The following is a 14134-nucleotide window of genomic DNA, read 5'->3' on the forward strand; positions in this document are numbered from 1 at the left end:
AAAATTTTATTTGTAGTTATGTCATGATTATAATTCATGGTGTAAACATGTTTTGGCCCGGAGCTCTAAATTCCCTGTGAGGCTAGCAACCATTTGGTCGTTAAGGGAAGTGAAGAATTCGAATGTCAGCGTTTTCTCCCTTCTTAAATCAAAAGCCTATTTATCCAGCACACATCTTTGACTTGCTAGAAGGGTGAGGTTTTCATCCCGCTCGTTAAAAAATGGTTTTAAAGGCTAATTTCAAGCTAAAGGTAAAGAAAGGTCTAAGGCAAAACTGACGGCCAAAACTCTTTTGGAAGAATCTTTATTGATTACTAAATTAAACTCGAATCAAAGTTCACGTTAATCAAGGATTAGTCTAATCGGGCTTTGAACAACTGGGCCCAGTAATCTAATCGCATGTACAATTCGTCCATCTTCCCAATGAAAGCGCTAGCGTGTTTTCGTAATATAACTGATTTCTGATGCATTCGAAACAATTGTCTTGAATTTTGGAACACAGTTATCGACAATTTAATTGCAGCCTTTCATGTCACTGATCAGGACCATTTCCTTGCCGAGTTTTTGCCAAGGCCGCTGTATATTTTGGAACCTGAAACCGACTTCTTTTTCTTGCTCAGTGTTTACAGCTTCTCTCCGGATTTCCTCAAAGTTGTTACTAGTTGTAAGTTGGTCAAGCCTCAAGCTAGAAGGTCATTTATGGAAAGCCACAAATGATCTTATTACCACATTGTTTAGATTAATAACTCCTCCGAAATTTTAGGCACCAAAGTTTTCCTTGCCTTCTATCTTTCATTTTAACATCGTTATACAGTCAACACTCGCTTTGCGGACACCTCGCTATTACTGACACCCCGATGATACGGACAACAGCTAGATCCCCGGCAAAAATAAACTAGAGACGTTTGACTGAAATAAATTCCCGCTATTACGGACTCTCACTGTTAAGGACACTAACTCGTGGTCCCGAGGGTGTCCGTAATAAAGGAAGTTGACTGTACAACCATTAATTTTGAAAGAAATATTTCCTTTTCTTCCTAGATCAAAGAAAATCAAGAAATATGAAGCTGTCTTGTCTACTCCTCTGCTTGTTCCATCTGCTGTTCATCACAGAGACGGATGCTGGTAACCAATTGAAGAAGTTAAAAAAAGAGGTTAGATATTACTGTATCACCTCCAACACGTTGATTTTTGACTTTTCAAAGTCCATAAAATGAATTTTCGATAACTTATTCTCCCTGACCGTCCATAAACTTGGAGTATATTCAACATCCTGTTTACGTAAGCTCTGTTTGTTGGTGACGGGTTAGTGATTATACATGTATTATGGCACGAGCGAGAGGATGCTAATTCGAGGGAGGGTGTTCTTTGCAGTTTGTTCACTTATTCGAAGCAATATGGTATGTCCTTCTCGCTCTCTGCTTACCTCTCTTTGTCAAAAATGCCGGATGAGAAAGAACAAGAGAAAGAACAAGTGACGCCAAGGAACTCACTGAACATTTCAATAAGTATTCTACAGAAATCGGCCCTAGACTTGCTTCCACGCAACATTAGGCACAAGAACCTTTCGATTTCGACAAGGATTTTCCACATTATATTCCTAAAGGCTGATTCCTCCTTTAACTTAAAAGAAACCTTACCGAATCAAATTCTTGACGTTATCAAAACTATGTCGCCCTCACGACATGGTTTTTCGCGTTTGTTATAAAGGAGACAGTTTCGAGAATTTTTAATTCCTCGACGGTCATGTTTAACAAGTCAATTATTTGACATGATTTGAGTGTAGTGTAAAAAGACCTTTTTCAGGGACTAGAGTATTACTCTCTACACTTGAAAGGGTGACACTAACGCAGTTTGAGAAACAAGCAGGTTTTTGATCCGTGTAAGGATATGCAACAAACGTTGAAGCCAAGCTAAGCCATATCATGCGGCTTTTACTATTCTCTCAGGTTGCCGATCTGAAAGCTCAGCTGCAAAAGGCCGGCAAACCAGGTGGCTTTGCCTTACTGGATAACAATGGCCGTCTGCCTCGAAGCTTCCTTGATGCTGGCTACGATAAGTATTCAGCATTCGACTTGGCCTGGCAGTCACTCCACATGTCGGCTGCTGCTGCCTGCAGAGGAAGCACCACCACAGGAGGAAGTGGACCCTGGGCTAACGCAGTAATGGTGAGAAATACTGCTGACAAGAAGACCTGCGCTGAGATCTGTGCATCAACTGTGTACAAGAACTGTGACGGAGGGGTTTCCCTGTATGGAAAAAAGGACAAGGCTACAAAGAATGGGCAGATCGTGGGCTTCTTTTACAACTACTTTTGTAACTTTCGAGAGCACGGGGGAAACGAGGCATCCAGTCCTGACGAAACCATTATGGATTACCGCTATCCCTATTTTAGCTTCTGCTGCTGCCGATTCTAAACAGAATAGTCTTCTTAGCATTGCTGTTAGCGGGGCATTAAAATTATAATTGTAATAAGGATGGACGGAAATACAACAATCATTTATTTCTATAATGTCTGGGATTAAAAATGTGGAAGTTGAAAACAAAATAAAGGCGGCCTTTAATGGGGAAAACACTTCTTATTTACTTATTTGTAGTATTTCTAAACTGAACTTTCACATCTCGTCATCTAAACTTAAAATTATATCGCTCTAAAACGGGGTTTTCCGAGGTTAAATAAGTTTAGCCTGCGTAGCAGTAGTTTCCGCCCGGTTTCCTTGAAGCCAAGCGGGGCAAGCACGAAAGACGCGCGAGGGCATAGGACAAAAAGGAGCAAAATGCCCTCGCGCGTCTTTCGTGCTTCCCCCGCTTGGCTTAAAGGAAACGGAAGCGACTGCTACGCAGGCTAAAACACGTTGTATACAGTTTTACGCAAATTTACGGTGTCCTATTGTCTTAATTTATAGTATTTTGTACTCCTTGGAGTTTTGTCACTTTCATTTCGTAACGCTTAGCGCGGTTTACATATTTTACCGCTTTTGGTCGCTTTTTAAAAAGCACTCCAATGATTCAAAATTTTACCTATATATATGTTAATTTTCAATCGCTTTCTTATAACTTGACTGCAGAGGGGTCGAAACGTCATTACTTTTTATCGCTTGTTTTTATCGTCAAATTTTTTATGCCAGAAAATTGGTTATTGGCATGGTAAAGAACAGCTTCAGTCCGTTTACATTGCTTAAAAGTCTCAATAACGCTTACCAATGAATCTATATATAGTAACGTTGATCAATACGCTTCCTTCATCTCTTTTACAGTAACGGCCTTCACAGTTAAAATGGACCATTGGCAAAGCAGTCGGGCTTAATATCTATACGCAATTGGCTAATATCTACAAGCAATTGCAAAAAGACTTGAGACGCTCAGTGCAAAGAGAGTCTTTTTTCAATTTATTTCAATCGACCGTTCATCCACCTCCCCCCCCCCCCCTCCCACCCACAAGGCCCCCGTTGGACGTTCAAACAAACAGATGATAACTTTGGAAAAGGGAGAGGGGTTAGAAATGGTTTGCATCTTTAACAGTGCGCTGAAGAGGTTATTTTTCAGAAGAAACGATTATTTTGGTAAGGCTGTCTCTAACATTTTGAAAATGCTTGTAGCTGGTACTCCTGGCCTTGTCCGTTACAATGCTGAAACACATATTTGCTAGATGGTGTCTGGCACGACTGAATTCGCTTTCATGGCCATGTCACACCCTCTCAGTGTCGCTTGACTGCGATCGTTGCTTCCCTAGCTTTCGCTCGGGGAGTCATTTGCTACCGGAAAACTGTGCCTAGACACTTGCACCAATTCTAGATCACTCAAACTGAAGGAGCTGATCATCAAACATCTAATTCGTTTATCGATGAATCCTGAATGCATTCTCCAGGGTATCTTGCGCGCTTTTCGTGGTTCAGGGATAAAATGCCAGATTATGTTTACTGAAATACATAGGCAAGTAAAAACTAACGATATAAGGTTCCGACGTTTCGGCGACGTCATGACGCCATTCTCAAGGAATGAATAATATAAGCCAAGTTTATTACACATGCTATTTTCAAAGGGTCTTGATAGTAGCAGGCAAGTCAAAAGTTTAAAGAAAACGACAAAACCTTTAAGTTTATAAAACATGTTTCGACAGCGACTGTCATCTTCAGTTGGTTAATGTACAAAGCGTTGGAAGTTGAATTTATAATAAGAAGACAAAAATGCTAATTAGGATAAACGATGACAACAAAATGAACACGAAACGTGACAGTGTAAGAATTATAAGGATAATATTAAGACACACGTGGTGTAATTGTTGATTCCGGCAAGGAAATTAAACTAACTATTTTAAATTAAAAGACCTACTGAACTACCTAAACGTTTTATACGTACTTATTTTACCTGTAGATGACTTCCGACTGACTTCATTGATTATTGGATTTTCTCCTGTTTAATCAAAGACGAAAGAGATTCAAAAAGTGAAACCCAAATATTTATAATTAAAACTTAGAATTAGCTGAAGTTGAAATTTTGCCATTTCTGACTCTTCAAGCGGCCTAAGCTTATAAAAAAGAACGACTTCCACTACTGCATCTGGGCTGAATAAGCTTTATGAAACCGTGGCCACAGTTTTTTTAATTCCCAACATTATTTAGCTTCAAATGTCAGGCCCGTAGCAAGGCGAAAATAACTAGGGGGGCCGAGCAAAATGGTTAAACAAAACTACTCTTCCCCCCCCCCCCCCCGGCCCGTCACCCCAAAAAAACAGACAGATTACGGAGTTTAAGATGCAACGAGAACATAAAAAAAGCAGTAGGTTTAGTAAGCAAATCAATAACTTTGCACCTGCGTCACACTTTTTGTTGCATTTCTTTGCCGTTTTTTTTTTTACGGGGACTACCACGTGAAATTTCCTAATTTCCCGTTTGAAGGAGGACTTAAACAAACGAGGGCAAAGTTCTCTTTCTCTTTTTAAATTTGGAATCGGGCAGTGAGAATCCGACTGCAGGAAAATGTTGCTCTTGAGAGGAGGTATTTGTGTGGCTTTCGACAACGCGCGAATACTAAATTGTTATAAACTAAGGGCATTTATATTGCTATCAATGAGCGGATGTCTTAAAAAACAAGTAGTTTATTTCAACAGCTTTCACAGTTTGAGATTGGTTGATTTGGATCCATTTTGTTTCTTATTTCCGATTCACAAGGTAGGAGTGCCTTCGTTGCCGTTGTATATAAAAACAAACTGTTAGCTAAAGAAACTGACAGGTAGTAAACAAATTATTAAAGGTTGTGAAAAGGCACTTGCAGCATCAGAGTTCTAGACTGATTGATCAGTGTACATTAATCTGTTTTGGCACACTATTTTTTAACTTCCAAAAATTCTGGGGGGGGGGGGGGGGCTCAAGCCCCCCTTGCCCCTCCCCCTGCTACGGGTCTGAATGTTGTCTATACATTTATACATGGCAAAGGTTGCCCATCGCGCCACGGTGTGCTGGTGGTGGTGTATATACACAACACATTATTAAAAATACAGTGTTACGTAATACAGTGCTGTGTATGGCGTTTATACATGTGCAGAGGAAACATATATAAATATAATTAAAATCAATTAATATTAAAATGTGCCCGCAAGGCAAGTTTGAAGGGGGCTTCTAATTCATTATATTTCGAATGTTAAGTGGCATTTCATTCCACTCTTTTATACTTCTTGGGAAGGACGAGTTCTTGTATATCTCCCCCCCTGTGATTGATAAGTGTAGCCTGTGATCTCGTATCATATCTGTGTAGTGATATTCGTAAGTGTGCTGGTATTGTGATTGCGTTCCTGCCTTTTAATGACTCTGAGAATATTTCTACTTCAACTTCATTGGACAGGAAATGCGTCAACCTTGTCAAATAGTGTGTTCGTGGCTGAGTCAATTTAAGTGAAAAACTAATATTTCAGATTTTTCTCTCTTACCAAGGGAAGATTCAATTTCAGTTGTAGGGAACTTGAAGCCTTTATGCACGACAAAACCATTCCGTGACATGTCTCTGATATTAAGTAAGCCGCTTTTTGGTTTCCGGAACATGGGTCACGAAATCTTTATGCTTCACCAACTCTTTGGCGTTATTTTCCTTGCCATGACGCGCACTAAGACAAATGACGCATTAAACTGTTTTTCTGTGTAACAAAACACAATTTGCAAACCCCGGTAGTGTGTCTGTGAAAACAAAGGGGGGCACCCAACGACAGTTTTCTAGGAAGTATCTGTTCGGAGAAGCCGAAAGGTTGCCCAGAACTTTCGATGGCTCGATCGAGAACAGCTAGAATGTTCGATATGTCCTGCTGTGGCTGTTCCAAACATCTATGATTTTTGGGTGCTTTCCCCTTACTTTGCGTACGATTTTCGAGACGCTGGAATTTTCTGGAATTAGAGTTTAGAGAATTAGAGTTTAGAGCTAGCATTTTCTAATTTTTAAGGGCAAGATTAGTTCCCTTCATGGACTTCTCTTTATCTGATTTGCATCCACCAAGATTGTTGAAAAATAAACGCCATGTGGGAATTTAGGCCATCTTCAAGATTTTTTGGGTTCTAAAAATTCTCTTCAAAGCATTTGAATTTCGCGCTAATATCGTTTTATCCAGGGACATGCATATATAGCCGATTTCGTACTCTAGTAACTCCTAAAACCTCTTATGAGCGATTTCTTGTCATCGTTGCATGTATTCCTATTCCGGAATAGAGTCAATCAAACGCAACCTTAATTAGAAACAGACACCATCAGAAGCAGTTATGAAACTCTCCAATGGGACTCGATTTATGATCTGTATAAACTAAGTCTTGTTAAACGATTTTACACCATAGTTAGCGATAATATGCCCTCAACGATTTCAGATTTAGCTGTATGGCGCAACAGTCCGTATGACTTGAGAGGATATGAAAAGGCCGTTGTTCCACGATCTCCCACCTATTTTATGAAAAATTCTATTCGTTATAGAGGCGCTGTGATATGGAATTTTGTCTCAGATTACTGATTTTAAAGACTCTTGTAGTTTTAAGTAATTTCACGGAAAGCTGCAATCTGATCCCACATTTAGAGAATTCAGGTTTACTAGTGCACAAAAATTACAAAAGTACATTTTACATTGTCATACTTTTACCTTTAAGTCTGATTATCCATGCGATGTATTTTATGCATTTCGTTTTTCTAGGTTAATTAGGTAATAGTTAGTTAATACGACCCCTAAAGCATGTAATGCTATTCACATTGTGTTTAAATAAAGGATCTTACTTGCTTACTTACCAGACGTGTTCCTGCTACTCTCTCCTCCGCAGAGGCTTCTTTGATGGTCGAGGAATCTAACAAAGCCTGGGGAGAGGGAAATTAAACGAGTAGAGCCTGGGGGAGAGAAATATTAAAGCGCGCGGGGGTCCCCCGCGCGCCCCCGATTTTTTATTTCCCCCGTTTTCCTTCCTTTCCCCTCCTTTTTTCTACGTTTCTCAACTGATGGAGCCTCTGCGGAGGAGAGAGTCCCTGCTACGATGCCAATTTTTTTCCACAGTTCTCACGCAAAGTCTACCCAAAACGCGTCAATGTCGTTTGCCGACAAACGTACTACGTAATGCGTTTCCAAGCAACCGTTCGTACAATGTAAAATAAACAGAAGTAGGGCTTCTTCCGATTTGTACGTTGACGTCATCTACGCCTCCACTGAGAAACAAGGAATAAGTTTTAGAATTAAGCTTCATGTAACATGTGCATGCCGACATCAGAAAAGACCATAAATAGTGCGGGGTTGTAGAAGATTTAATCTGGGAAAAACCGCCGTTCATTTTCAATTTGGCATCATACAAGGACTGTTTCGATTAACTTGGCGAAGCACTGCTTTTCTAGCTCAAGACAATCGCTGTAACCGCTGTGAGGTCTGATACAAACAATGAATTTTAACGTAGACGAGGTATGGGAGAATTTAAAAAGTCATCGAGTGCAAGTCGTTCAGGAACTGCGCGTTGATCGCACTCTCCTTTTCGATTATTTGCGGAGTAAGGCAGTTTTCGACAGTGAAGATTGCGAGCTAGTGCAGGCGGAGAAGACGAACGAACGCAAGGCTGGCAAGCTTCTGGACATCCTGCAGACTAAAAGCACAGAAAGTCTGGTGCATTTTCTTGACGTTGTGCAGCTGTTAAACCCAGGCATTTACGAGAAGCTGACGGGACAGAAAGCAACGACAAGTTAGTAAAACTAGAACACATCAGTTAATTCATGATCCATCTTAGGTGCATGCATTGAATGTTATAAGAGATCAGGAAAAAAGAACTAGCAAAAAAAACCCTTTCTTTGAGAGATAAATGTAGTAAAAGGGGATCAAAGTACAGACTCGGTTTTTTTGTAGCTAGAATTGTATTCTTCTTCTTCTTCTTCTTCTTCTTGTTATTATTATTATTATTAATCGTTCGATGGTCAGTTAAAAGCATCATACAATTTCACCGCCGGTAAATTCTTAACACACCAATTCAGACGGGTTTTTTTTAATAATGCAAATCTTTATTGGAAGTAACAAGATAAAGTTTAGAAATATCCCTGGGAGTGCTGACACTTTTTGAGGTTCGTTTGCATTATTCCACATGGAATTTTGACCATGTGTCCATTGAACTTTCGGAACCACTCTAGCAAATCCGGCTTTAGAGTTCCGCAATGCTATTTATTTTGATTAAATGTTCCTTTTCGTAGTGCCAAAAATACCAAATACTCAACGAATTAGTCAAGATATGTTTAGTTAATATCAGCATTTTAATTTACCCATAAAATTCTCTCGGTAAGATCTAGCTACCTTCGGTTAAAACGTTTTTCTATTAGTACATTGATTTGCTGGGATAAAACTTATCTTATTCTGTAGGCCGCGACAAATCAAGCGTGATCGATATAAAGGCTAGAACACTCCTGAACGTTTGTTCTGCTATTTTGAATTTTTACTATTACACTCTTCTGTCATAGCCATCACTGTGACTTTTCAGTCTTTCACGTTAATGTCAGATACAATAACACTCGTTCTATACTCCATTAGTATATCATTAAAGTCAACTAGTTCGTATTTCGTAAGTTCAAGTGAACTTTCGCCTAATACAGGAAAGACCGGAAAAGACACTGTACTAAAAATAGCATTTCCGTTTTATCAGTTTATGTTTGCGATGTGTGGGTTTTCACAGACAAACTACCGGGGTTTGCAAATTGTGATTTGTTACACAGAAAAACGGTTTAATGTGTCATGCATTTGTCTTAGTGCGCGTCATGGCAAGGTAAAAATAACGCCAAAGAGTTGGTGTAGCATAAAGATTTCGTGACCCATGTTCCGGAAACCAAAAAGCGGCTTATCAAGTAATATCAGAGACACGTCAAATAATGGTTTTGTCGTGCACCAATGCTTCACGTTCCCTACAACTGAAATTGAATCTTCCTTTGGTAAGAAATATCAGTTTTTCACTTGAATTGACTCAGCCACCAACCTACCATTTGACAAAGTTGACGCATTCCCTGTCCAATGAACTAGAAGTAGAAATATTCTCAGAGTCATTAAAAGGCAGGAACGCAATCAAAATACCGGCACACTTACGAATATCACCACACAGATATGATACGAGATCACAGGCTACACTTAATCAATCCTAGCGCACGGGGGGATATATACAAGAACTCGTTCTTCCCAAGAAGTATAAAAGAGTGGAATGAAATGCCACTTAACATTCGAAATATACAATTAGAGACCCCCTTCAAACTTGCCCTGCGGGCACATTTTAACATGTCATTAATTTTAATTATGTTTATATATGTTTCCTCTGCACGTGTATAAACACCATACACAACACTGTATTACATAACACTGTATTTTTAATGTGCTAAATTAAGTGTATACACCAGCATCAGCACACCGTGGCGGGATGAGCAACATTTGCCATGTATAAATGTAGATGTAGACAACATTTGAAGCTAAATGATGTGGGAAAATAAAAAAAAAACAGTTGTATCCATGGTTTCAAAAAAAGCTTATTTAGCCCAGATGCAGGTGCGGGAGACGTCATTTCCATAAGCTTAGACCGCTTGAAGAGTCAGAAATAGCAAAATTCCAACTTCAGCTAATTCTAAGTTTTAATTGTTAAGATTTGGGGTTTTACTTTTTGAATCTCTTTCTTCTTTGATTAAACAGGAGAAAATCCAATAATCAATGAAGTCAGTCGCAAGTCATCTTCAGGTAAAATACTGAGTACTTATAAAACGTTTAGGTAGTTCAGTAGGTCTTTTAATTTAAAATAGCATATATAATGCTTGGCTCAGTAAACATAACCTGGCGTTTTGTCCCTGAACCACGAAAAGCGTGCAAGATACCCTGGCGAATTCATCGATAAGCGAATTAGATGTTTGATGATCAGCTCCTACAGTTTGAATGATCTAGAATTGGGTCAAGTGTCTAGGCACAGTTTTCCGGTAGCAAATGACTCCCCGAGCGAAACTTAGGGAAGCAACGATCGCAGTCTAGCGACAAGAGGGTGTGACATCGCCATGAAAGCGAATTCAGTCGTGCCAGACAACATCTAGCAAATATGCGTTTCAGTATTGTAACGGACAAGGCTAGGAGTACGAGCTACATGCATTTTCAAAATGGTTGAGACACTCTTACTAAAATCATCATTTTTTCTGATAATACCCTCTTCAGCGCTCTGTAAAAGATGCAAAACATTTCTAACCCGTCTCCCTTTTTCAATGTTGTCATCTGTTTGTTTGAAAGTCCAACGGGGGCGTAGTGAGGGGGGGGGGGGGGGGGAGATGAAAACTTGATTGAAATAAATTGGAAAAAAGACACTCTTTGCACTGAGCGTCTCAAGTCTTTTTGCAATTGCTTGTAGATGTTAAGCCCGACTGTTTTGCCAATGGTCCAGATTTGAAGACTTCCATTCTTTCCCAGTCTACACAAGACCTCTAGCATAGGTTTATGTCTGGTGTGTTTAGCTACGTTTCCTTTGATAACCGAACCAACCTCTTATCCTCTAGATATTGACCCTAATCGTGACTTGGACATTCTCAGCAACCATCTGAAAAGGGCTGTGGTGGATCTACAAGAGATGACCCTTAGATATGACCAACTGTTGAAGGAAAACAAAGACCTTAGAAAACGACTCAGCAAGGTCAATGGTGATCTGGATTTGAAATCCAAGTGTTTGCAGACAACTGAAGACCAGGCCGTTAAAGCGGAGTTAGAAGCAAAGGAGGCAAGAAACAACGCCAGAGAAATTGAGCAAGCCGCCAGGATTAAAGTAAGAGAGTTCGAGAAGTCCATGAATGGAAGACATGCTTGCCTTCTTGCTCTTTTGATGAAATTGCTGTCGTCAGAGGAAGAAGGTAAGCAGTTGAGAAAGCAGCTAGAAGAAGCGAATCGGCGAGAAGAAGAGTTGAGGAACAAGCAGAAACGGTTGTCGCAGAACTTTAACAAGGAACGAAAACTGTCCCAAATCCTGTCAGAAAAGTTATCCAGCCAGATAAGCAGTATTCAATCTGCCGAAGACCTGTTAGATCGATATAGCGAGCTACAGCTCATCTCGCAAAAGCTTAAGATAGAGAGAGACCAAGCGATCTCTGAGCTCAATGAGCTGAAAGACTGGGCTGAAGCGCTGAAGGCCCGCTATGATATTGTGGAGAAAAATAGTCAGGAATACCAAGAGAGCTATGACAATGCTGTTGTTGATTGCTCTCAGTTCAGAAAGCAGATCCAAGAGTTGCAATTCCAGTTATCCTTTTCTCAGAGGCAAGAGTCGAAGGTCAGTGTCCAAAACGAGGAACTTACTCGAAAAGTGAAAAAATACCAAGAGCAGCGAGATTTTTACGCTGACGAGAGAATAAAAGCCCTTAAGGAACGCGACGAAGCCCAAAGAGAACGCGATGAAATGAGCCTGCAGTGCACTGACGCACAAAAACACAAAGACGAAGTCTTGGAAAGATTTCTCGAGGAGACAAGAGAGTTTGAGCGCCGACACGAAACTTTGAGAGAACAACTGGTGCGATCTGAAGATGAGCTGTGGTCTCTAAAGATGGACAACGAGTTTTCCTCAAACATCAAGCCATCAACGCCGGTAAGAGAATGCATGTAATAAAAACATCGTGGGGCCTTTTGCGGAGTTATTTTCAGGCCTTGGGGCTAAGAGCTTTTACGGAGGCTGTATTGTGTTTTCCACAGTAAAGCGCGCGCGTTTCAAAGTTAATCAGGGAGTTATAAAACAAAGAAATCGTTTTTCGACTCGCTGGTCTATCGGATACAGTAATGACCTCGTCCTCGAAATTTGAAATTAAAGAGGAGTCAAAGTTCTCAAACCTTGGGTTAGCTTAATCATGTTCGGAACAACTGGGCCGCGTTGTCTAAAATGATCATGTTTCCATATTGATTTTACAGGTATCAAGCAGTGATGATCTCCAAACTACTCTTAATCAATCGCAAAAGACTTCAGCAGATGATGAGAATGACTTTGAGGAACTCTTGTGTGGCAACAGAAGTGAGGCATCTCAAGGCCAGGAGTGCAAGAACTCCTTAAAACTCGTCAACAGCATCAAAAAAAGGTTTCGCGCTGAATCGACTGAGGGCTTACCGCTCCTTGAGATTCCTCATGAAGATTCAATGATTCTTTGTGCTCAGTGGCTGTCTCGCTTACCCTGCGATGCCTTGATGACAATGCTTTGCCCCAAGTCTGCAAAAAGCTCACCTGGTGATGTTTCTCCCGGTGCCAAAGCATTCAACTTTGATGTTATGTCTCCTCCAGCCAAAGAGAACGACAGCAGAGCCCATTCTCCGACGTGCCACTCACCAACGGCCGTTGACCTGTCGGACGCAGAAGAGCGGCAGAAGATGCCTGTGACGGTTCCGTGCCCGGATGACCACAAGTTTAAAATCGATGATAGCATTCTTCCAGAACCCCGCCAGAGATCAGGAGCCGAGTCTCCCATAATCCGTCGGGCGAAAAATCCTAGTAACTTAAGCTAACTTAAAATCTGATACTGCTTCTCAGGTCCTTTCTTATTGTTGATGTTAAAATTTATCCACGGCTTTGATAATATATAAAATCTTACTTCGTCAAAGCATAAAACATAGAGAGCGTGATGTTGAGGTGTTTTTGCAACGTTAACGCTCAGGATTTTCTTATAAACTCCAGTAGTGGTTCTAGCGGAGGAGTGTCCCCACCCCTACCCCCTACTTCTTAAAGCAAAACCGAGGCCCGTACGACCGAGTAGCCGAAGTATTTCGAGAGCGCGCCCCCACCTCCCCCGCCCCTCACCCTTTCCTCCCCACCATCCTCCCCCAGTTACCTGAAGATCAGGATTCTCCAAAACATTTTTTAGAAGAAATAATGCAAAAAAAAAAACAAGGCTAATTTCACGGTCGGAGAAATATACTTTTCCAATATTTCGAAAGGCACGGCCTTTCTTCTTCAGGTTCTTCAAAGTGACGTCCCTATGGCAAAAGACGTTACAATTTAAAACAGGAAGAAATGCAATTCGATACCTATGCCGCTAAAGTAACAAAAACAAAAACGTTACAGTTGTTTTTGTTAATTGTATTCTCCGATATATTACTTCATTACTTCATTAGTCCGTTGCTAGAAGCCTAATGTTTTACTGATATTATGCACAGTTTCAGTGTACCTGAGTCAGTCACTATATCATTAAAACTTTGGCCACGATGGTATATGTTTTTGTTGCACTTTATGTTTGTCAGACAGACCTTGAATGCTATTTTGCTTAACGTTGCAATTATCCTGCTTTCGGCTACACGTGACAACCTCGTGGCCTCTCAGCTTGTTATGAAGGTCACATGGTTTAGCCTTATCATTTTATTAGTGCAATAGGTAACGAAATGGAAGGTTGGTCCCTTGACAATTGTCAGTATGTGTTCAGCTGCGGAAAATTTAGCATGGCCAACAAAAAGAACCCCAATTTAATAAAATTGAATATGATCTAATGTAATTTATATAACTACAAATTAAGTAACTGTTTATTGTAAAGCGCAATTAGACAGCGATGGAAATGGCTTTTTTTAAATAAAGCATTATTATTATTATATATTATTGATATTATTATCATTATGTTCGATTGATTGATTGATTGAGCCCCCTCTTTGTTTCACTCCCATTTGAATTCGGGTTCC

The 14134-nt window shown here is 40.3% G+C and overlaps 2 protein-coding genes and 1 long non-coding RNA gene across 3 annotated transcripts; 2 read left to right on the forward strand and 1 right to left on the reverse strand.

Annotated features, from left to right (window-relative positions):
* Positions 1-325: 325 nt before the first annotated feature.
* Positions 326-3398, forward strand: LOC146458201 (uncharacterized). Its single transcript, XM_085090625.1, has 2 exons — positions 326-1154; positions 1950-3398. Exons 1-2 carry the CDS (start codon positions 1062-1064, stop codon positions 2415-2417), a joined length of 561 nt encoding a protein of 186 aa, XP_084946751.1. The 5' UTR covers positions 326-1061; the 3' UTR covers positions 2418-3398.
* On the reverse strand, positions 2117-7568 carry LOC146458202 (uncharacterized). Its single transcript, XR_014858197.1, has 3 exons — positions 7255-7568; positions 4369-4413; positions 2117-2249 (listed from the first exon to the last, which is right to left on the reverse strand). It is a non-coding gene; the product is annotated as an uncharacterized LOC146458202 (long non-coding RNA).
* Positions 7569-7740: 172 nt separating this feature from the next.
* Positions 7741-14045, forward strand: LOC146458203 (uncharacterized). Its single transcript, XM_085090624.1, has 4 exons — positions 7741-8183; positions 10154-10198; positions 10996-12071; positions 12389-14045. The coding sequence occupies exons 1-4, from the start codon at positions 7889-7891 to the stop codon at positions 12971-12973; spliced, it is 2001 nt and encodes a 666-aa protein (XP_084946750.1). The 5' UTR covers positions 7741-7888; the 3' UTR covers positions 12974-14045.
* The last annotated feature ends 89 nt before the right edge of the window (positions 14046-14134 follow it).

Source organism: Pavona decussata, unplaced genomic scaffold (genome assembly GCF_977016875.1).
Source record: "Pavona decussata unplaced genomic scaffold, jaPavDecu1.1 SCAFFOLD_233, whole genome shotgun sequence".
Lineage (NCBI taxonomy): Eukaryota > Metazoa > Cnidaria > Anthozoa > Scleractinia > Agariciidae > Pavona > Pavona decussata.

Coding starts and splice junctions, on each gene's coding strand:
- LOC146458201 (XM_085090625.1), top strand. CDS start 1,062: ATGAAGCTGTCTTGTCTACTCCTCTGCTTGTTCCATCTGCTGTTCATC. Junction 1,155..1,949: donor TGAAGAAGTTAAAAAAAGAG/GTTAGATATTAC, acceptor CTATTCTCTCAG/GTTGCCGATCTGAAAGCTCA.
- LOC146458203 (XM_085090624.1), top strand. CDS start 7,889: ATGAATTTTAACGTAGACGAGGTATGGGAGAATTTAAAAAGTCATCGA. Junction 8,184..10,153: donor GGGACAGAAAGCAACGACAA/GTTAGTAAAACT, acceptor TTGATTAAACAG/GAGAAAATCCAATAATCAAT. Junction 12,072..12,388: donor ACATCAAGCCATCAACGCCG/GTAAGAGAATGC, acceptor TTGATTTTACAG/GTATCAAGCAGTGATGATCT.